This window comes from Eubalaena glacialis, chromosome 18 (assembly GCF_028564815.1).
Source record: "Eubalaena glacialis isolate mEubGla1 chromosome 18, mEubGla1.1.hap2.+ XY, whole genome shotgun sequence".
NCBI classification, from domain to species: domain Eukaryota; kingdom Metazoa; phylum Chordata; class Mammalia; order Artiodactyla; family Balaenidae; genus Eubalaena; species Eubalaena glacialis.
Window position 1 is genome coordinate 13474859 of NC_083733.1, and position 23016 is coordinate 13497874.

General features: G+C 42.9%; 2 protein-coding genes across 10 annotated transcripts in view; one reads left to right on the forward strand and one right to left on the reverse strand.

The window, feature by feature from the left end:
* LOC133079064 (ATP-dependent RNA helicase DDX19A) overlaps nucleotides 1-17704 on the forward strand; it is a 28915-nt gene extending 11211 nt beyond the window's left edge. For all 3 annotated transcript variants that reach the window (XM_061174346.1, XM_061174347.1, XM_061174345.1), the window contains 10 exons: nucleotides 2789-2839; nucleotides 3878-4013; nucleotides 6326-6418; nucleotides 8469-8571; nucleotides 8970-9084; nucleotides 12275-12452; nucleotides 12822-13059; nucleotides 15323-15485; nucleotides 15949-16140; nucleotides 16573-17704. In XM_061174346.1, the coding sequence (XP_061030329.1) occupies nucleotides 2789-2839; nucleotides 3878-4013; nucleotides 6326-6418; nucleotides 8469-8571; nucleotides 8970-9084; nucleotides 12275-12452; nucleotides 12822-13059; nucleotides 15323-15485; nucleotides 15949-16140; nucleotides 16573-16634 (1331 nt within the window). In that variant the 3' untranslated portion in view covers nucleotides 16635-17704. The remainder of the gene's footprint in view (nucleotides 1-2788; nucleotides 2840-3877; nucleotides 4014-6325; nucleotides 6419-8468; nucleotides 8572-8969; nucleotides 9085-12274; nucleotides 12453-12821; nucleotides 13060-15322; nucleotides 15486-15948; nucleotides 16141-16572) is intronic.
* ST3GAL2 (ST3 beta-galactoside alpha-2,3-sialyltransferase 2) overlaps nucleotides 9784-23016 on the reverse strand; it is a 64748-nt gene continuing 51515 nt past the window's right edge. For 4 of the 7 annotated variants that reach the window (XR_009698032.1, XR_009698031.1, XR_009698030.1 and 1 more), the window contains 3 exons: nucleotides 21900-21980; nucleotides 17900-18092; nucleotides 14481-15064 (listed from right to left, as the gene is read on the reverse strand). The gene's annotated coding sequence lies outside the window, so the exon portion shown is untranslated. Of the gene's footprint in view, nucleotides 9924-14480; nucleotides 15065-17899; nucleotides 18093-21899; nucleotides 21981-23016 lie in introns of those variants that run through there. The other 3 variants (XR_009698026.1, XR_009698028.1, XR_009698027.1) reach the window with 3 other exon arrangements.

Here is a 23016-nt window from a genome sequence, read left to right on the forward strand (position 1 = left end):
GCTGCGCCACACAGCATGCGGGATCTTAGGTCCCCGACCAGGGATCGAACCCATGCCCCCTGCAGTGGAAGCGCAGAGTCTTAACCACTGGACCGCCAGGGAGGTCCCCATTGATCTTTTTTTAGAGTGTTCCTGGCTATTCTTATTTTCCATACATATTCTGTTATAGTCAACTTGACTAGTTCTAAGAAGACAAAGAATCTTTTAGTATTTCTCCTAGGACCATGTTACATTTATAACTTAACATCTATATGCTATTGAGTCTTTTTATAAAACCTATGATTAAGTCTTTCCTTTTTTTTCAAATCCCTTTTTGTGTCCTTTAGAAATGTTTTAATGACTGTATCATATGTGATGTCCCCTCTTTCATTTCGATTACTGGCGGTATGTGTTTGTTCTCTTTTTTTTGATGAGTCTACCTAGAGACTTATCAGTTTTTTTTATCTTTTCAAAGAGCTAGGCTTCGGCAATGTTAATTTTCTTGAATATTTGTCTTTTATTTCATCGATTTCTACTCTGTATTTTTTTCCTTCTACTTACTTGGGGTTTACTTTCCTCTTCTTTTTTATCATATACTTCAAATAGTTTCAGTTTCCCTTTTGATTTCTTCATTGGCCCATGGATAATTTAGAAGTGTGTTGTTTGATTTCCAGATATTTGGGGGGTTTCTAGATATCTTATTAATTTCTAATTTAACTCCATTTTGATCAGAAGCCATTAAATATGATTCTGCAGTTATTGGGTATAGTGTCCTCTAAACGTCAATTAGGCCACTGTTGTTGATAGTGTTACTCAGATCTTCTATGTCTTGACTGTTTTTTGTTTGTTTGCTTTTTGGTCTAGTTCTTCCAGTTGTTGAAAGAGAAGTGTTAAAATTTCCAATGACAATTGTGGAATAATCTTATTTCTCCCTTTAATTTTGTCAGTTTTGGCCTCCTGTGTTTTGCAGATCTGTTGCCAGGTACATTCACATTTATGTCTTCCTGATGAATGGCCCTCTTATTAGAAATATCCTCCTTTATCTCTGGTGGTGATTTTGGTCTTAAAATCTGCATTACCTGAGCCACTCCAGCCTTCATATGCTTACTGGTTACGTGATGTATCTCTTTCCATCCACTGACTTTCAACTTATTTGTGTCTTTATATTTAAAGTGTGTCTTTTGTAGGAGTATAATCTATAAAAATTTTGAATCACTATGTTGTACACCTGAAACTAATACAATATTGTAAATTAACTATACCTCAATTAAAAAAAATTAAAAAATAAAGTGTGCCTCTTGTAGACAGCTGACAGTTGGATCTTTCTTTTTTATCCATTCTACTAATCTCTGTCTGTTAATTGGAGTATTTTATCCGTTTGCATTTAATGTAATTATTGATGTGGTTGGGTTTAGGTTAGCAATTTTACTGTTTGTTTGTCCCCTTATATTTTGTTTCTCTGCCTCTTTTCCTGCTTTCTTTTCGGTTAATTGAATATCTTAGAGTTCCATTTTAATTTATTTATGAGCTTTTTAGCTTTATCTCTTTGCATTAGTTTATGAGTGTTTTAAAGTTTTCTTCATGTAAGTCTCACATTTTCTTGTTAATTTTATTTCTAGGTGCAATATTTTATCTTTTTAGTTGCTATTATAAAGAGGATCTTTTCAATAATATCTCTATTTATAAAAGCTACTGATTTCTATTTATTTATTTTGTACCTAGCTCTTTTATCTTTTCCTGAGATATTTTGTAGTCATTTTTAAGTTGATACTCTTAGTCCTGCAAGTTTACAATCATGTAATCTAAAAAAGTGATCATTGGGCTTCCCTGGTGGTGCAGTGGTTGAGAATCTGCCTGCCAATGCAGGGGACATGGGTTCAAGCCCTGGTCTGGGAAGATCCCACATGCCGCGGAGCAACTGGGCCCGTGAGCCACAACTACTGAGCCTGCGCTCCGCAACAAGAGAGGCCGCAATAGTGAGAGGCCCACGCACCGCGATGAAGAGTGGCCCCCGCTTGCCGCAACTAGAGAAAGCCCTCGCACAGAAACGAAGACCCAACACAGCCAAAAATAAATTAATTAATTAATTAAAAAAAAAAAAGTGATCATTTTACCTCTTCCTTTTAATTTTTAATACCTTTATTTTATTTTCTTTCTCATGTCTAATTGTGTCTGCTAACATAATGCTATATTTTAAATATAGTTATAATAATGCTATATTTTAAATAAGTAAGTCAGAGGTGACATATCTGATCACTCTGAAGTCAGCCAGCATTTCTAGAAATTTGAAATTTTCTTATGCACTACACTTCCTAGGAATAAAAATCCATTAAACGTATAGAAACGCCAACTATTTAAATTTTGATCACTTAAATAAGGTTTGATATTTATATTGTCCCACCTTTTGAGTGGATTTTTTTAAAAATAAATTTATTTATTTATATTTATTTTTGGCTGTGTTGGGTCTTCGTTGTTGTGCACGGCCTTTCTCTAGTTGCGGCAAGTGGGGGCTACTCTTCGTTGCATTGTGCGTGCTTCTCATTGTGGTGGCTTCTCTTATTGTGCAGCACAGGCTCTAGGTGCGCGGGCTTCAATAGTTGTGGCTCGCAGGCTCTAGAGCGTAGGCTCAGTAGTTGTGGCGCACCGCTTTAATTGCTTCGCCACATATGGGATCTTCCTGGACCAGGGCTTGAACCCGTGTCCCCTGCATTGGCAGGCAGATTCTTAACCACTGCACCACCAGGGAGGTCCCCTTTTGAGTGGATTTGATACTTGCTTTTCTGATTATGATAACTGTTTTCTTGTGTAGGTGTTATCAAAACCGATGCCACTCCAGAGAAAACAGATGAAGAAGAGAAAGGTAACTAATCTTTGAAACCCTGTAGCAAGAGACAGAGTATCACCTAGGACGTGCCTCTCTGGAGCCAGAGGCATTCTGAGTTATAAGATCAAGGAGATGAGGGGAATCAGCCAAGGAAATTGAAAACAGTGAGATAGAAGGAGAACCAAAAGAGAGTGGTATCCCAGAAACCAAAAGAAGGAAGTGTTTCAAAATAGGGAGTCATATATAGGTAATGAGTTGGTTAAGAGAACTAAAAATTGTTCAGTTGATTTAGAGTGTAGAGTCATTGGTGAGCTTGACAAGGGCTGTTGAGGTCAGGTGGGGAGGTTAAATTAAAAAAACCTCTTCAGTGTACATTCTGCAGAGAAGGGGAGAAGAGAAAGTGAAGACATGAGTACAGACAGCCCTGTCAGGGAATGTCCCGTAAAGGGGAGCAGAGAACTGGGACAGTAACTGGATGGGGATGCGGGATAACGGAGGAAGCACATTTATGATGAGACATGTTACAACGTGCATACGTGCTGGGGGGAATGATCCATTAGAGGGAGAAACTGATCATGCAAGAGAGAAGGTCACTGCTGGGAGAAATATCCTTGTCTGCAAGACGGAATGGGACCCATTGTATGAGTAGAGGGGCTAGCCTCAGGAGCATGGCGGTCCATCCATAGTCACATCAGGGAAGGTGGAAAGGACACACACAAACGCAAGTGGGTGTGTAGGTTGTCACGGCAGCGCGTGGAGGTGCTTCTGATTACGTTCACTTCTCAGGGAAGTGAGTAGCAGGGTCATTAGATGAGTGAGAATGTGGAGAGGTTAGAAGTTGAAGAGAGAAGAAGAGTGAATAAGTGGCGTATAGAAACATAAAGTCTTGCTGGGCAGCTCAGCCCACTTGAGTCTAGCAGTCAGGAGTTTAAAGTGAGACCTTCTGGTGTGATTATGTTTTTCTCCCACCTTGCTGGGCCATTCAGGTGTGGGTGCAGACATGGGGAGAGAGGTTTCACAAGGGTGGGGTTTGCCCAGTGAGTATGAGGAAGATCGACTGGTTTTTTCCTACAGAGGACAGAGCCGCCCAGTCCTTACTCAACAAGCTGATCAGAAGCAACCTTGTCGATAACACCAACCAAGTGGAAGTTCTGCAGCGGGATCCAAACTCCCCACTCTACTCAGTGAAGTCCTTCGAGGAGCTTCGGCTGTGAGTATCCGTTCCTTTGAACAACTGTTCCTTGCTAGTCCCTCCTTTATAAGACTTAGCATATCAGAGATCTTGTGGGAATTTTACTTTCTCCTTTTATTTTAAAAAAATCTTAGTATATTTACTTTCTTTGACTAGTTAATAATTCACATGATTCAAAAGTTTAAAAGTATGAAAAAGTGATGGTCTCCCTCCACCCTTGTCTCTTGGCTACCCAGTTCTTCTCCTTAGGGATTTTTAAATGCCACAAATTTATTCATCATAGCTGAAAGTCTTTTTTCTTTTATGCTCTTAGAACTTTCAATAAAATATTGGCTGACAGGTGATTTCTGGATGTCAGGAACATTTCTTATTAGGTAAGCCCTTTTGTTAGACTATAGGGTTTACAGTGTTAAGAACAGTTTATCTGCTTTTATAAAATCTGTCCAAGAAGCCTGTGCAGGATTCCCAGTAACTGCAGTGGAAATCAGCCTTCAGTGTTCCAGAATTTTTTAAAGAATCCAGAACCCAGAATTAAGCCTTAAGTGTGCACATTTATGCACTGTGGTGAGAATGACTTCTAACATGTCCTTGTTTTAAAGGCAGAGAATTATGTAATGTTATGCCAAGTTTTTCGTTTCCTTCAGTAAGTTAGTAAAGAGGTATTTAGGGTCGTTGGTTTATGTACATGACACTGTGCTGGGTGTTATGAGTAACACAAGACATAGCTACCATTCTTGCTGCCTGCCAGGACTCAAATCATAGACAGAAAATAGCTAGTGAATAAGAAAGTGGTGGAATGAATGGATTCTTTGCCTTTGTTCAGCAAAATCTATCATATGCCCACTGTAGGCAAATAGGGGTCACGTTTCTGCCAACTATTGCCACCACTTTAGAGTAAGAGACACTTAAAATAAGAGAGCTAACTAGAACCAAATCAAGTTGTCAATGCAGCAATAGCTAAGAGCAAGGTTTTTAAAGTGTGGCCTTTTTTTTTGAATATTTTTGGGACATTATACTTTTCTATGTGTATTTTCTCTGTCAAAGGCTTTTTTCAGCAAATCTGTCATCTCTGCTTCCATTCATAAATTCTGTCCGAGCAGCTAGATGTGCTCTGACAGCTTGCTTTTCCAAGTATCAGTGGTCTTTTTATGTTCCTTTCATTTAAAGTACTGGAGTTCTCAGGTCAACCAGTAATGAACTGTCCTCTTTGAAAAGGCAAGTTCTTTCTGATTTAATTGTTAGTAGCCAAAGGAAACAAAGAATAAAACCTAGGTCACCTAATATACTTGGTCTATTTTTTACTGAAAAGATCTGCAAAATAAAAGAAAAATAATGAGCCACTGAAAGTTCTTGGATCACTTGAGTCCTCTTTCAGTAGTGACTTTGTTTCCTTGGCAACCAAATCAGAATCTGCTAAGCTTCACAACCTTTTCTTCCAAATGGATGTTACTTTTCAAAGTTCTTTGTGTCTGAGAACCACCATATGCCAGAAGAATTGCCTTTTAGAGAACCTGTTAAACTCTAAGGAAGGCTTAGAGAACATTCTTGACTTGGTTTGACTTTTCTTTAAAAACAGTGTGGTGGGATTTTTGTTAAACACCCTGTCAATTTAGAGGTAGCAGAGAGCTTATTATAAATGTACTACAAAAGCAGCTTTATTTGATATTTGTTGTGTGGCTACTTATGTAAGAAGTTGGTGCTTTTCTAGTTTTGATTTTGACTAGACATAATAAGTAAATCTAATCACTCGTAAAGTTCAGTATGATAACTGAACTCCCTTTACCTATTTACTAGAAACTGGCTGAATCAATTTTCTTACCTCTCAATTGTCCCGAGTTCTTGCACAGCTGGCTTTGGAAGGCCCATGGAACACAAAATGACTGTGGTTCAGTGGAGCATCTGCACTGAGAAATGAAAACTGAAATCTCATTCCCTAAAGGGACTTCTGTATCTTAGTGGCATAGTAAGCAGTGTTTATTTTTAGATATGTCTTTTATAATTTATACTATGAATTAATAAGTACCATTCTTCCAGTATCCTGGGAATGTTTGTCATCCAAGGCCAACCAAATTTGTGGGTCTCCTGAAAGATGAATTTCTCCAAGAAAGGAAACTAGCCCGGATTTTATAAATTGCATAATAGTTTCAGATTAAGATTTAGTAGGGAAAGATTTTGGTTTTGTTTTGTTTTAGTTAGTATTTTTTAAGGCACAGGAAAATATGTCTGACAGGAAGTACCATTCTTTGCTAGATATAGGGAAAAATAAAATTCTAGGCCTTTAAAACAATTTCAACAACTAGGAATCCATCTTTCTCTCCCTGGCCTCCTAGGAAACCACAGCTTCTGCAGGGAGTCTACGCCATGGGGTTCAATCGACCATCCAAGATACAAGAGAATGCGTTACCCATGATGCTTGCTGAGCCGTAAGTATATGGACCCTGGCACACCTCTTGAGAACTGGGTTCAACGTCTTCCACCAAGAGCTGTAGTGTTCCTGAGCACAAGATGGGCCGTTGGGAGCAATGTGCTTCTTCAGGGGAACAGCTTAGACAGGTGCAGAGAGAGTCTGATGCAATTCAATACAGTTTCTGCCTTTTCCACTTAATAAAAACTGATAGAAAAAGTTAGTGCTGTTATTCTATGCAGTTTTAAAAATTGTTTTTTTGTTGTTGTTGTTGCTATTGTTTTTTAATAATTTTGAAAATTTTGAGACCTGCAAAAAATATCAGGAGCAATACCAGGAACATCTCCATAACCCCATCCTGCCAAGAAATAAAGCTGCCGTTAATCTAGTTGGCAGTTGTAGCCCCCATGTAACTCCCTCCATTCACAGCCCCCTCCCCCACCCCCTCCCAAGTGAGCATCACTGATGTGGGTCATTATTCTCTCATGTTTCTTTATCCTTTTACTACGTAGTTTGCTTTCATTGTTTGTTTTTTTTTGGCCACGCTGCGTGGCTTGTGGGATCTTAGTTCCCTGACCAGGGATTGAACCCGGGCCCCGGCCCTCGGCAGTGAAAGCGCCGAGTCCTAACCACTGGACTGCCAGGGAATTCCAAGTTTGCATATTTTTAAACCTTACATAAATGGTATCATACTTAGGTAACAGCTTTTTTCATTCAACTATATTATTTATTTGTTTGTTTGTTTGTTTATATTTTGGCTGCACCACACAGCATGTGGGATTTTAGTTCCCCAACCAGAGATCGAACCTGTGCCCCCTGCAGTGGAAGCTTGGAGTCTTAACTACTGGACCACCAGAGAAGTCCCTCTTTTTTTAATGATAAAAATGCCACCTAGGACTTCCCTGGTGGCTTAGTGGTTAAGAATCCGCCTGCCAATGCAGGGGACATGGGTTCGACCCCTGGTCTGGGAAGATCCCACATGCCGTGGAGCAACTAAGTCCGTGCGCCACAACTACTGAGCCTGCGCTCTAGAGCCTGTGAGCCACAACTACTGAGTCTGCGTGCCACAACTACTGAAGCCCACACGCCTAGAGCCCGTGCTCTGCAACAAGAGAAGCCACCGCAATGAGAAGCCCGCGCACCACAACAAAGAGTAGCCCCTGCTCACCGCAACTAGAGAAAGCCCACAGGCAGCAACAAAGACCCAATGCAACCAAAAATAAATAAATAAAAAAAAAAAAAATGCCACCTATTCCCATGACATTGGGTTACCTGAAGTGAAATGTGAAAGTTCCCTCTAAAGCATCTGACTTGTTCTCTTAAATTTTCCATAAAGATGAGAAAAGGGAGCACATAGTAGGAGCCAAGTCCTGAAGACACATTATGGCTCAGGGATTTGTCTGGGCACAGATGTTACTCTGCAGTCTTAATTTCCATAGGCCCCTTGGGGTATAAAACTAGGGCACTCTAGCTGTGCTAGAGTCTAGAATGAGGATTTCTTAGTGTGAGCCCATCTAAAATAATCATCATTTCACTTAATATTTAAGCAGTTTTTTTTTAACAACATATAAAATTTTATCATTGTACTCAGTGCAGAAAACCTGGATAATAGAAGCATGAAGGGGGAAAATCCCTATTCCTACCACCCAGAAAGAACGTTTGGACACTTGATTGTTTTTTGTTTTGTTTTTAATAAATTTGTTTATTTATTTTTGGCTGTATTGGGTCTTCGTTGCTGTGCACAGGCTTTCGCTAGTTGTGGCGAGCGGGGGCTACTCTTTGTTGTGGTGCACAGGCTTCTCATTGCCGTGGCTTCTCTTGTTGCGGAGCACGGGCTCTAGAACGCAGGCTTCAGTAGTTGCGGCTCGCGGGCTCTAGAGCGCAGGCTCAGTAGTTGTGGCGCACGGGCTTAGTTGCTCCGCGGCATGTGGGATCTTCCCGGACCAGGGCTCGAACCTGTGTCCCCTGCACTGGCAGGCGGATTCTTAACCACTGCGCTACCAGGGAAGTCCCGACACTTGATTGTTATTAACCAGTATTATTTTCATCTCTGTTCTTCCTTCATCCAGCCCACAGAACCTGATTGCCCAGTCTCAGTCTGGTACTGGTAAAACAGCTGCCTTCGTCCTGGCCATGCTCAGCCGAGTGGAACCAGCAGAGAGATACCCGCAGGTGAGGGGGTGGAATCCTGGGGGCCCTGGCGTGCTCATCCTGGGAATGGCTGCGCCATCTGGGGGGGGTTGTCTAACGAGGGTGCCCCTGGTACAGTCCGAGTGCGTCTGATGCCTCAGGCTGTTGCTCAGGCAAAGCCCAATGGTGCACCAGGCCCTTACCTGGGTAGAATTGATTCGGAAGCAGCAGCCTCAAACAGTGGCTTCTGAAGGCATCTGCCAAGCCAGGGCTCCCTGCTGAAGGCTTCTGTCTACAGCTGAAATTTGGGCCTGGTTGACGAGGATGTGGTTTCCTACACTGTTCCAGTGGTAATGACATCAGTGTACTGGTTGCTTTAGAGCCTGTTGTCTGTTACTACAAGGCTCTCCTAAACTCATCTTCTATGATCTGCCCGTTAGTGTCTGTGCCTCTCCCCAACATATGAGCTGGCGCTTCAGACAGGAAAAGTGATTGAGCAGATGGGCAGATTTCATCCAGAACTAAAGCTTGCTTATGCTGTTCGAGGCAATAAATGTGAGTATAAAGGGGCAAGACCTAGGCCGTGAGTTGGGGCGGGTGGTTGGGTATTTGAATTTTGAAGATGAGGTGATGATATTCAACTTTCTAGTTCAGTCTGACCTTGGAGCCCCGTGTTGCCTTTAGCAAATCTGTTTAAATAGTTGCTGATTTGTTAATAATTCTCTCCACTCCTAAAATAAGATTTTAAGTTGTTAAAAAAAAAAATCCCTGCATGAGTCATGGCGTTCTTAAAGTGTGGAGTATTTCACTGAGGAGCCAGGGTTTGAATTCAGCATCCAGAGTTCTGGAAGCTGCCTACGAGGGAGGGATGAGCACTGAAGATGGTAGGTTGGGTCAGTTCCCTTTCTTTAAAAGTAAAGCACAGCTTTAGTAAGAGTAATCTAAGAGTACGTACAGTTCACTTGCTCTTACCAAATCAGAAATCCTTCCACCAATTCTTTCTTCATGTGTTCTGCAGAATGTAGAAAATATGGGTTAAAATGGGAGGAGGGGCAGGTAGAAAATGGGTAATGGAGAAGTTATCAGAATATATAAAACTACAAATCAATTAGAAAAAAGTAAGCATTCCAACAGGAAAATGGACGAGAGAGGCCCAGTTGAACAGACGCTTCACAAAAGAAGGAATTCAGATGGCCAGTAAACGTGAAAAGATGATGAGCTTCATTAGTCATTAGGGAAACGTCAGGTGAAACCACTGTATGCCTCTCAGATGGTAGAAGTGAGGAAGTCTGACAAACCAAGTGCTGACCAAGATGTAGAATAACTGGAAGCCTCATGTGCTCCAGTGGGGAGTAAACATCGGCACACTGACTTCCAGAAGCAGTTGGCATTGCCTAGAAAAATGGAAGAGAGACATCCCTTCAACCCAGCAGTTTGTAATCGCCTAGAGCAGCGGTTCTTAAACTTTTTGCTCTCTTACACTCTTAAGCATTATTGAGGACCCCAAGTACTTACTTGGGAAGAATATGAAGAAAATCTAGCCTTTCTTATAATTTTAGATATTGTTGTTTTGGATGCCATACCAAAACTTAACAAATGGTAATTACTTAAAAGTTAGTTGCCATGTGATATCTGAAATCATATTAATGAACTCTTCGTACTGTTACATTAAAATTCCTTGGTCTCCCTTGCACTTTGAATGCATCTTTTGCCCAACTGTGATTTTCTAACATCATACCTTGGTCATTTGGAAAATACTGTCTTATTGAGTTATGCTGATCTTTCAAATGTTGACATATTTCATAATACAAAATTTTAAATAGCATTTAAAATGCATTAATATCACCACCAACCAACTCAGAGGAGTTTATACACGGAGAAACTCTCAAACCTACAGCAGCACATAGAAGTGTTCCAAAATTCTAATTTTCCCTTAAGCTGAAACGTTATCATGACAACAAATAACAGTCAGTTGTTTTCATTTAAGAGATAGGCTCTCTTTGTTCATTTGCAAGAAAGTGTATATCAAATTCCCTACTTGATTTTCTTCTTCTTTTTTTTTTTTGGCCGCACTGTGCAGCTTGTGGGACTTTAGTTCCCCGACCAGGGGTCGAATTTGGGCCCTCGGCAGTGAGAGCGCGGAGTCCTAACCACTGGACCACCAGGGAATTCCCCCTGTTTGATTTTCTGTAGTTTGTCTGTCAGTCAACAAACAAAAACGGCTAGTACAGTTACTACACAAATAATCACACAAGGGCTTTTCCTGGAGGAAACCATCATGTTTCAGCATGCAGAAAGAGTAACCAGAAATTATTAGTATTTTTGTGTGTGTTTGATGTCTTACACTGATAGGTGCAGCTAAGTGTAGTGTACCAGAATCTTGTGACAACATGGATCTTCTCTAGATTGTTTTATAATAACAGGGGACTTCACTGTGTCTGAAGGATTAGTATATTAACTATTTAAGGTAGCATTTTTTTAAAAGTTCAGTTTAGACTGATGGGCAGTGGACAGTGAGAACCACAATGTATTGAAGAGTTCATTTAAAACTTTTCCAATGGAGTTAATGAATTCCTGACCAAAGTCCCTTTCTCCTCGAACTTTAAATTTTGTTTTGAAAATAACTGACATTCACATGTTTCAAAATTGAAAAGGATATATGGTAGAAACTTTTCTTTTCCCATACCCTTCAACCACCTGGTTCTGCCTGCCTGAAGGCACCCAGTACTAACCCGTTCCTCACATGTCCTACCAGAGATAGTCTGTGTGGCTACAGGCAAGTGTTAATGTGATAACGTGTAGGGACTTCCCTGACAGTCCAGTGGTTAAGACTCTGTGCTTCCATTGCAGGGGGCACGGGTTTGATCCCTGGTCGGGGAACTAAGATCCTGCATCCCTCATGGCACGGCAATAGAGATAGATGAGATAGATAGAACACTCACACACGCATGTACATATATTACATGTATTCTTTTTTGCCCCTATTGGTATACAAACTGCTCTGCAACCTCTTTTTCACATTTAATAATGTATTTTGGAGATTGTTCCACATCAGTTCCTAAACAGTTTTATACTTTTATTGGTGTCATCCATTCGGTGTGTCATATTTTGCTTAGTTATGTTTTAATGCATGCATATCCTTGCATATATGTTATTTCACACATACTCATGTGCATACAGGATTGATTCATAATAGTGGAAGCACTGGTCAAAGGCTACATGCATTAGTAATTTTGATAGATGGTTATATCAGTTTCAACTCCCACCAGCTATAGTTTGAGAGTAATGTGTGTTTTTCAATCAAAGAGAATCTGTACTTAGGAAAACTGTCTACACAATTAGAATGTCTAACAAAGCAAAAATTCATTGGGCCAGGATCCTAGGACTCAAAACTACTAATTTATAAGGAAATCAATGAATCATGAGTGAAGGGATGGTATAAAAAGAATAAGTGTTATGCTAAAGAAAAAGAGTTGGGTGATGGGGAATTACAGGAGAAAGCAGAAAAAGGGAAACTAACACTCATGGAGGGTTGGCTGTGTAGGATTTAATCCTGACCACAGTGCAGTGAGATAGGTGTCATTATGCCCATTTTATAGTAGAAGAACACAAAACTTTTGGGTAACACCCTGTGTTTTGAAATCTGGAATTAACTTGTTCTAGCTCTGGAAGGATGGGCAAGGCTTTCATTTTGAAAGCGGGTTTAGCCATGGAAATACCCACAGAACACATCTTGTCTCCACAGTGGAAAGAGGTCAGAAGATCAGTGAGCACATTGTCATTGGCACCCCTGGGACCGTTCTGGACTGGTGCTCCAAGCTCAAGTTCATTGACCCCAAGAAGATCAAGGTGTTTGTTCTGGATGAGGCTGACGTGATGATAGCTACTCAGGGCCACCAAGATCAGAGCGTCCGCATCCAGAGGTAGGAACTCTTGAGCCAGGAGGAACTTCTTGGCCTCCTGATCTGCAGCATCATCTCCTTTTACTTCACTCTCTTCTTGCCCCTGCCAGGTTCTTTACTCTGCAGCTTTCAGAGGCATTTGTTTGGTGGGCCATTTCCATGTCAGCACTGACCATACCCCCAGCCTGGGTTGAGGAAGGAGACTTAGGGACTCTACCACCACCCGTCCCTGCCCCACGTCTGCTCCTCCCTCCTCCCTGCGGTGCTCCTCCCTGCTTTGCCACCTTCCTGGGGACGCAGGTCATCCAAGCCTGGGGAGGCTGTGCTTCTGTTCCTTCCAGTGAAACACTCAGTCGGGGTCATGTCGAACACCTGGGCCTTCCCTTGCAGGATGCTTCCCAGGAACTGCCAGATGCTGCTTTTCTCTGCCACCTTCGAAGACTCTGTCTGGAAATTTGCCCAGAAGGTGGTCCCAGACCCAAACATCATCAAACTGAAGCGCGAGGAGGAGACATTGGACACCATCAAGCAGTATTACGTCCTGTGCAATAGCAGAGATGAGAAGTTCCAGGCCTTGTGTAATATCTACGGGGCCATCACCATTGCTCAAGCCATGATCTTCTGCCACGTGAGTAGCAGCAGCAGCAGCAGGAAGCGTGCGGGGGCGGAGCCCCACGGGGGGGTGTGTGGCCCTGCGCCCTCCCTCTCAGCCAGCTCCACCTAGTGCTGGGGGACCAGCTTCCCTCCCTGTGGCTGGAAAGGAAGTGGTTTGTGAAGATGTAAGAAACAATTTCTTCTTAGTATCCTGAGGCATATACATAGTCTAAGCATAGAGTCTCCTGAACTTTATATCATTTGTAGGTGATACATTAGAAAACCCAAGTAAATCAACTGATATTTGTAGGAAAAGTAAGAAACTAAACAGGATGGTCGGTTAGAAAATTACTAGAAAATAAGTAGTTTTCCAGTGTCAAACACAAACACTTAGAAAATGGAAGAACAGACCCCATTTATAATAGCCAAAATAATTTTTCAGGAATAGTTAAGATCGGTGAAGAAAACATCAAAATTCTGTTAAGCAATGTAAGAATAAGAGAGCTCTTACTCTATTATTGGAATACTTGTAGATTAAAAAAAAAATTTTTTTTAGAGTGGCATTGTTTTCCCAAACTCAAATTGAAACTTTCAAACCTACAGAAAAGATGAAAAAAATACAAAATGAGCACTTTCATGCCCTTCACCTATTGTCAACATTTGCTTTATCCATAAGCTTTTGTGTGGGGGATATCTGTACTTTTTCCTGAATCTTTTTTTTTTTTTTTTGGCTGCGTTGGGTCTTCGTTGCTATGCACAGGCTTTCTCTAGTTGTGGCGAGCGGGGGCTTCTCATTGCAGTGGCTTCTCTTGTTGCGGAGCACAGACTCTTGATGCGTGGGCTCAGTAGTTGTGGCACGTGGGCTCTAGGGTGCAGGCTCAGTAGTTGTGGCACACGGGCTTAGTTGCTCTGCAGCATGTGGGATCTTCCCGGACCAGGGCTCGAACCCATGTCCCCTGCGTTGGCAGGCGGATTCTTTTTTTTTTATTTAATAAAATACTTTCAGTTATTTTGCTTTGGGATATATATCTAATGCCATATATGGTAGAAAACTGCAGTATAGATCCTTTTGATTCACTGTTTTATTCCATACATAACGTAATTCAGTATATTTAGAAAGTATGTGTGTATATAAATACTTACTATAAAAAAAACCTTTTGTAAGCATGTTATTCCTCTACTGAAATGTAACTTGATAGAAGCCATGCCTTACATTATTAAAATATCAGGTGATTTGCACCATATAGCACTACTGATTTTCCATCAAAGAAATTATTCATTTCTCATTTTGTGAAAGTATCAATTAATAAAGCACCTGACAGTTTTAAACAGTAAGAATTAGAAATTCAATATAAACAAATCTTGCCTAATGTAATTATTTTAAATTTGTTGTGTCCCTTTCTAGGGTAAGGGTTTTATGCACATTTTATTATTATTATTTTTTTAACATCTTTATTGGAGTATAATTGCTTTACAATAGTGTGTTAGTTTCTGGTAGGTGGATTCTTAACCACTGCGCCACCAGGGAAGTCCCTTGCTGAATCATTTTAAAGTCAGTTGTAGATATCAGGACACTTCCCACCTAAATGCTTCCTAAGAATGAGACGTGCTCCTGCATGAGCACAGTACCATTGTCACACCTTTCACAATGATGCAGCGATAGTGTCCTCTCTGTCGTCCATCATATGCCACTTTCCCCATGTGTACCAAAATGGCCTTTATTGCTTTTGGCTGCTGCTGTTAAACCTAAGAGCCAATCAGAGATTGTCTGTTGCATTTAGTCTCTCTTGAGACTCCCTTAATCTATAACAGTTTCTCCACCTTTCATGACATGTACATCTTGAAGAGTCCAGGCTAGGGACTTCCCTGGCAGTCCAGTGGTTGAGACTTTGCCTTCCAGTGTAGGGGGTGCCGGTTCGATCCCTGGTCAGGGAGCTGGGATCCGACATGCCTCGGGGCCAAGGGGCCAGGGCATGGAACAGAAGCAATGTTGTAACGGGTTCAATAGAGACTTTGGAAATGGTCCACATCAAAAAAACCTTAAAAAAAAAAAAAAAAAAAAAGTTCAGACTAGTAAGTAGTCTTGAGAATGTCTCTGATTTCCCCCCCCTTGTGATTATATTAAGGTTAAATATTTTTCTAAGATTAGCACCCAGGTGACATGGTTACTTCTTTATACCACATCATGTTAACAATTTTAAGACATTTAATGCTTAACTGCTAAGTTTTAGTAGTCTTCCAGATCAAAAATATTCTCTTAAGGTACTTTCATTTCTGAAATGTTTTCTTCCTTCCAGACCCGCAAAACAGCTAGTTGGCTGGCAGCAGAGCTCTCAAAAGAAGGCCACCAGGTGGCTCTGCTGAGTGGTGAAATGGTGGTGGAGCAGAGGGCTGCAGTGATTGAGCGCTTCCGAGAGGGCAAAGAGAAGGTTCTGGTCACCACCAACGTGTGTGCCCGCGGTGAGCAGAGATTGTGTCCTGGTCTGCAGGCTCGGGGTAGCGAGAGAGACCCTCGTCTGCGGGACACTCCGGTGGTTTGCGGGAGATCCTGTTTTCTAGGAGAGGCTGTTTGGATTCCCTCGGCAGAGGAGAACTTTCACAAAAGCCAGGAGTCCTGACTTGGTGGCTCAGAACGGCTCCTGCTCTTCTTGGGGCCCCCAGTGAGGCTTTAGCTGCTTCTCCAGATACTGGTATCCAGCAGAGGCTCTCTGGAGCCTGATGGCTGATTTCATAATTTGGTCAGCACCTGCCACAGTTCTGTTTTCTCCCTCTGGGTTCTGCTACCTGCCCCTTTGTCTGAATCCCAGAGCTGGCCCATCCCAGACTGTTCCTTCCACCTGAGGTTGGTGTGTGTAGGCCTGACTGTGGACGACAGTGATTTCTGTCTCCCGTCCTTACTCCTGTCCAACTCTCCTTCATGCAGGTATCGATGTGGAACAGGTGTCTGTCGTCATCAACTTTGACCTTCCCGTGGACAAGGACGGGAACCCGGACAATGAGACCTATCTGCACCGGATCGGGCGCACCGGCCGCTTTGGCAAGAGGGGCCTGGCCGTGAACATGGTGGACAGCAAGCACAGCATGAACATCCTGAACAGGATCCAGGAGCATTTCAGTGAGTCCCTGGGAGTGTCCCCTGCCGGACCCTTACCTTACAGGGGCAAGTCCGGGGGCGAGGGGAGGGTGAAGGGTAGGTTTTCCTGTGGCCCCGAGAGAGGCCTGTGTCGCTGTCCCATTCCCCTCCTTCCCTACAATGTGGAAGTTCTCAAAGAGCACACCTGGAGAGGGCGGCGCTCAGGGACTTGAATGACAGTCCCCCCTGGCCAGGCTGAGGGGCCTGGGACTCTGGCTGTTGCTGTCCGTGTCCCTTGCTCAGTCACTGGAAGCCTTTGGGGTTCAGTGAAGGATCTCTGTGGCCAGAGGCACAGCACGTTCCTAGGTGGCAGAGACCTGTGTTTCCTCCCTCCCTGCTGTGCTGTCCTTTCCCTGAGTGTGTGTCTCTGTAACCCCATGTTGGTCTCTTTGAATTCTGTTTTCTTTCCCCCAGATAAGAAAATAGAAAGACTGGACACAGATGACTTGGACGAGATTGAGAAAATAGCCAACTGAGAAGCTCCTGCAGTCACTGGTGCCGCCCTTGGTGCTCCCCCTGCACGGGACACTAGTGCTTTCACGGCACAGGCCTCAACAGTCAACACAAAGATGAAGGCACGAGTAGAGAGAAACTACCTACCTCATTTTAAATTACATTTGGACTTGACAAAAATTGCGCAAATGATGGGGGAAGGTAGAAGAAAAAATTTGCATTTTGGAAAATTTAGTCCTTTTCCTCCCATCCCTTTTCAAAGCCACGGTTTCCTCCGTCTTTATAATAACGTGCTCACTATTGGTAATCGCTGGCCCCAGGATCCCCTGCTTGTTTTCTGGCTAGGGGTGTTGAGACCAGCCTCTAGCCCCTGAAGAAACGATAGAGGTATAGGCAGAGGGCAGGAAAGGCCCGGGCAACTCAGCCGTGTGAGCTCCTGTGCGTGGGTGGAGCATGGGGGGCGGCGCAGAGAGGCCTGTGAGCAGCAGCCCCCATCCCTGACTGAGACTTGTCACGAATGTCTCTTGCCCTTGGCCGCCTTCCTTCTCCTCAAATCCAGAGATGTTCCAGCTGATCCCTTTTACCTCTGTTCTCTGTGCACAGTATATCCTTCTCTCTCCCTGTGTGAGCATCTTGGCTACTTTGTAAACCTCAGATCTGGGGAGAACCACAGAAGTCAGTGAATCTTCAGAGGGACTGCTCTGGCAAGAGTGGATGATCTAGGGCTGCCTTCTCCTCCCGCAGTTCTATCTGCTCAGGTACCTGGTGTCACAGCAGCCAAGGGACACCTGGTTGTTTTCTGACACATGCCTGGCCGAGTGAGTTGATTCTCACCCATGGATGTCACACTGTGCCTGGAGTCGAGCAGCAGAGTTTGGAAAGGAAGTTATGACCAAGTGAAAACTCTGATTATGCTGTTCATCCGTAACAGTAGATGAACTTTAATTCATACATTGTCTGTATGAATAAGGATGGATAAATTAGAGCTATACCCATCATTCATTATGTTAAGAAATTTAAAAATAATTATGAAATGCTTTACTAATCATGATTTGTTTTTACTTGTATTTTTCTGCTTATTAGACTAATATATGCTCATTAAAAAATGTGTGTGTGCATATATATATAAAGTGTAAGTGCTCATCCCCACCTCTTTGGGATCACCATTGCTAGCAGCTTGGTGAACATTCAGTATATTGCCTTCTGTTTGCATATATCAACCCACTTTTCTTTTACAAAAATGTGAACATTCTACTCACGCTCTTGTGCGACCTGCCTTTTCACTTACCCGTGTATCTTGGACATGTGACATGGATGTGCCTCACTCTCAACAAGCATCATTCCAGCATGTAGCTGCCCCAGCATTACATCATGGCTCCTAGTGATAGGCACATGGGGGCTTCCACTGTGTTGTTGCCCACGGTGAAAATACCAGTCCCGCTCCTCTCTGAGCCCAGCTGAGACTCACTCAGGATGTATACCTGGAAGTAGAGTTGTTGGGTCAGAGTGGGGACCCTTAACATTTGAACACATTGTTAATATAGCCTGCCGAAAAGTTTTTACCAATTTATGTTATTGCAGTGATAACAAAGATACTTATTACGTGCTTACCAACCCCCTCTATTATCAATTTTTAAAACTGCCAGTCTGGGTAGCAAAAATAGATTATATAACTGTTTTTTTTTTTTAATTTAGTGATGTTCGGCAAATTTTCAGTTTATTGGTATTTGTATTTTCTGTTTTGGTGTGCTGCCCATTCGTATCTCACCATTATGCTACTGGCTTGTTAGTCCTCATTGAATTTTAGCCACCTTTCTATTTTAGGGAAATTAGACTGTCTTGAGTGGTGGACGTTTTCCTAGTTTGTCTTTACAAAATCATTTTTTCTTAATACTGCACAAAAGTTTAATATTGGTCAGAATGGCCATCATTAAAAAGTCTACAAACAATAAATGCTGGAGAGGGTGTGGAGAAAAGGGAACCCTCTTGCACTGTTGGTGGTAATGTAAACTGATACAGCCACTATGGAGAACAGTATGGAGGTTCCTTAAAAAAACTAAAAAAGGGGCTTCCCTGGTGGCGCAGTCGTTGAGAATCTGCCTGCTAATGCAGGGGACACGGGTTCGAGCCCTGGTCTGGGAAGATCCCACATGCCACGGAGCAACTAGGCCTGTGAGCCACAACTACTGAGCCTGCGCGTCTGGAGCCTGTGCTCCGCAACAAGAGAGGCCGCGATAGCGAGAGGCCCGCGCACCGCGATGAAGAGTGGCCCCCGCTTGCCACACTAGAGAAAGCCCTCGCACAGAAACGAAGACCCAACACAGCCAAAAATAAAATAAATAAATAAATTAAAAAAAAAAAAAAGATTTCCACTTTAAAAAAAAAAAAAAAACTAAAAAAAAGAACTACCATACGACCCAGCAATCGCATTACTGGGCATATGCCCGGAGAAAACCATAATTCAAAGAGTCATGTACCACAATGTTCACTGCAGCACTACTTACAATAGGCAGGACACGGAAGCAACCTAAGTGTCCATCGACAGATGAATGGATAAAGAAGATGTGGCACATATATACAATGGAATATTACTCAGCCATAAAAAGAAACAAAATTGAGTTATTTGTAGTGAGGTGGATGGACCTAGAGTCTGTCATACTGAGTGAAGTAAGTCAGAAAGAGAAAAATACTGTATGCTAACATATATATGGAATCTAAACAAAAAAAAATTGATTCTGAAGAACCTAGGGGCAGGACAGGAATAAAGATGCAGACGTAGAGAATGGACTTGAGGACACGGGGAGGGAGAAGGGTAAGCTGGGATGAAATGAGAGAGTAGCATGGACATATATACACTACCAAATGTAAAACAGCTAGTGGGAAGCAGCAGCATAGCACAGGGAGATCAGCTCGGTGCTGTGTGACCACCTAGAGGGGTGGGATAGGGAGGGTGGGAGGGAGGCAAGAGGGAGGAGATATGGGGATATATGCATATGTATAGCTGATTCACTTTGTTATACAGCAGAAACTAGCACACCATTGTAAAGCAATTATACTCCAATAAAGATGTTAAACAAAAAAAAAAAGAAAAGAAAAAAAAAGTTTAATATTGCTCAGACTTCATTATTAAGAAATCTGGATTTCATGTCATGGCTAGAAAAGCTTTCCTCATCTCAGTATTATAAATTATTTACTCATGTTTTTGTATGTTTTGAAGTGTCGTTTTGCTCGCCTGATTTGCTGTGAGCAATTACGGTTACCTCCGGGTGAGTGGGTGTGTGGGCTGGAGCCGAGACTGAGCGACAGGGTCCAGCTGGGATCGGATGTGAGAGAAAGTGAGACTGAGTGTCCTAGGGGTGCAGCAGGTACGGTGACTGCAGGTGTGTCAGGGGCGCATGCAAGCCACTGGTGCGGGAAGGGGTTCTGAGAAGAAAAGTGGGAGCGAGAAGTGGAGCAAGTTACCAGAAAGGCCGGGGACAAGGCGAGGGCGGGTAGAGGAAGCAGTGCGAGGGGAGCTCGGAAGGGAGACAGGCAAAGAGGGAGAGGAGGTCGTGTGCAGTGCCAGCATTCCAGATAAGTGACACCCACTTTGACCCCAAAACACAACAGTGATACAGAAAACGTAAAACTAGAAAACAAAACATACCGCCCAACCCGAAAAACGAGATGAATACTTCTGTGGACCAGTAATGGGGAAAAATGCAAAGCTGCGAGCAGGGCTGAAGCCAAAGCTTGCTGGACTCCCGTCCGGGGACCGAGCAGCTGCAGGCTGTTAGGTCCCGCTCAGCAGAGGGGCTGGGAAGCGAAGCGTTGCACACAAGACCAGAACTCCAGGCAGCCTCGCCGCTTGGAGGGCGCTGGATTGGCGCTTCGCCTGCACGCCAGCTGGACAGAGACTTTCATCGAGACGCAGGCCCAGAAAGGAGACAGGAGGATGTGGATCCCCGCTGCAACCGGTAACCCACATCATCCTGTCAACTGCCTGCCTGGTCTGATATCCTCTGATCTCACTGAATCAGCACACCTGGCTCTAGAATAAGGGTGAGAGGGGCGGGGAGCTGGATGGAGCCAATTCCTAAATCCACTTGTGGGGCTTCCCTGGTGGCGCAGTGGTTAAGAATCCGCCTGCCAATGCAGGGTACATGGGTTCGAGCCCTGGTCCAGGAAGATCCCACATACCGCGGAGCAGCTAAGCCCCTGAGCCACAACTACCGAGCCTGCGCGCCTAGAGCCCGTGCTCTGCAACAAGAAAAGCCACCGCAATGAGAAGCCTGCGCACCGCAACGAACAGTAGCCCCCGCTCTCTGCAACTAGAGAAAGCCCGCACGCAGCAACGAAGACCCAATGCAGCCAAAAATAAATAAATAAAAAAATTTAAAAAAGCAAACCCATCTGTGGATTGTGGGGAGAGAAGAAACTGAATGCAAAGCAAGACGCAAACAATAGAGGGAAGGTGGGGAGGGGCAAGATAGGGGTTTGGGATTAAGAGATACAAACTACTAGGTATAACATAAATAAGCAGCCAGGATATATCGTACAGCACAGGGAAATACAGCCATTATTTTTTAATAACTTTAAATGGAGTATGATTTATAAAAACATTGAATCACTGTGTTGTACACCTGAAACTAATATTGTAAATCAACTATACTTCAAAAAAAAAAGGTATCAAATTCACCCCAAATAAAATTTATTTTATGGAATGGCCTCATAAAACGCTTAAAGTATGTTTGGATGCTCAAAGAGAAAGCGAAATGATTACATTTCACTGAAAAGAGCAAGAAACTATGAAGTAAATTTGGACAAGAGCAGTGGTGTGCTGAAACTCACACAAGCTGGCTGGTAAATCACTGGCAGATTGAAACTGGCTGTGCTGGGAATATTTATACCACAGAAATAGGCAACACTATAAATCAGGGGTTTTAGTTTGTTTTCAGAGACAGTTTACCAGCATACCACTGGGCAGAAATAAAACAAGATTAGAAATTTTAGAAGTGAGAAAGTTAGTCATTGAAATAAACTCAATAAATGGGAATCCTAGATTTTAAATCCTAATTATACTCTCATTTTAAGGACAAGAATAAGAACACAACCGAATTTCAGTAGATTCACACAATAAAACTATTTCTTGCTCCCATAAACTCTAAACTGGATGTTCCTGATTGGTTGGCTCTTCTGGACACTTTCCCCTGACTCTTTCCATTGAAAAGAGTGGGTTTTTTTTTTTTTAAATAGAATTGATTTTTTTAGAACAGTTTTAAGTTTATAGAAAGAAAAGGCAAAGTTACCTCAGAGCAAAAGAAGGATTGAACTCAGATCCTTCTGAATGCAGACACCATATGTTCTTTCTACTTCACCAAGCCTTCTCCCTGCAGAGAAGCCATGTTGCCAGAAAGAGCCTGTATTATTCTCAGGAGCAGAAACAGTTGTTAGATGAAAGGTGTTGTTTCTATATTCTCGGGGAGCAGGCTGGTTCTGATACCCACAGTTCAGCAAGTGTAAGGGGAGGGACCATCTTGCATTTTTGTGCATTAGTTGTCACACAGACAAACTTACCGCAGAAGCTGTGATTTATCTGGAAGGGTAGTGAGAAGGAGCTTTGGTTCCTAATTCACTCAGAAAGGAATAATTTGATTTTTTAAAGTGTTTTAGGATTTCACCCTTCCCCTCACCAAGCCAGGAATGATGTTTTCCTACTTTGCCAAATATGTCACAGGCAGCAGTTCCTTGCCTGCTGAATGGCAGCCCTCAGCCATTCATTCCTCTGATGGGTAAAATATTTAATCGCTTCCTGCCCTTCCTCTAGCATCCAGCCAGAGTGCCAGCCAAGTGTGTATCCACCACCCCTGGTCAGGTCATAAATCTAAGTGTTCCTCTCCAAAGAGCCCTCTGTGTTCAGACTGCATTACTGCTCACTCAAACATGGTGCCTCTCCCAGAGGAACACACATCCCTGCTAGACTGAGGCACGGACGTGGGACTTCTTTGACATCAAGGAAATGTGAACTTCTTGACAGAAGCATTCAGAGCCAGCCTGTGGCTCACCAGATACTCTTTTCCTGGCCCTGAAACAACAGATCCACCACAGACGGCACTCCTTTCTGTCTGGGTCCCTGAGTGACCATGATGAGCACAGCCCGTGATGGAAAAGTGGCTTGAGTGAGAAACAAACTTTGTTGTTTTAAGCCACTGCGAGTTTGAAGGGTGTTTGTTACTGTAGCACAACCTAGCTTATCCTCACCACCCTCCCTGCCTTGGAACGGCTGGTTCCCTGTCCAGTCACCCTAAGGTCAACCCATATCATAGACATGCTCCATCTAGGTACACAAAATTCTCAAGCAGTTTCTTGATCCACTATTTCAGAGGACAGAACAATTTCCAATTCCCAATTATTTTAAAAGCCTCC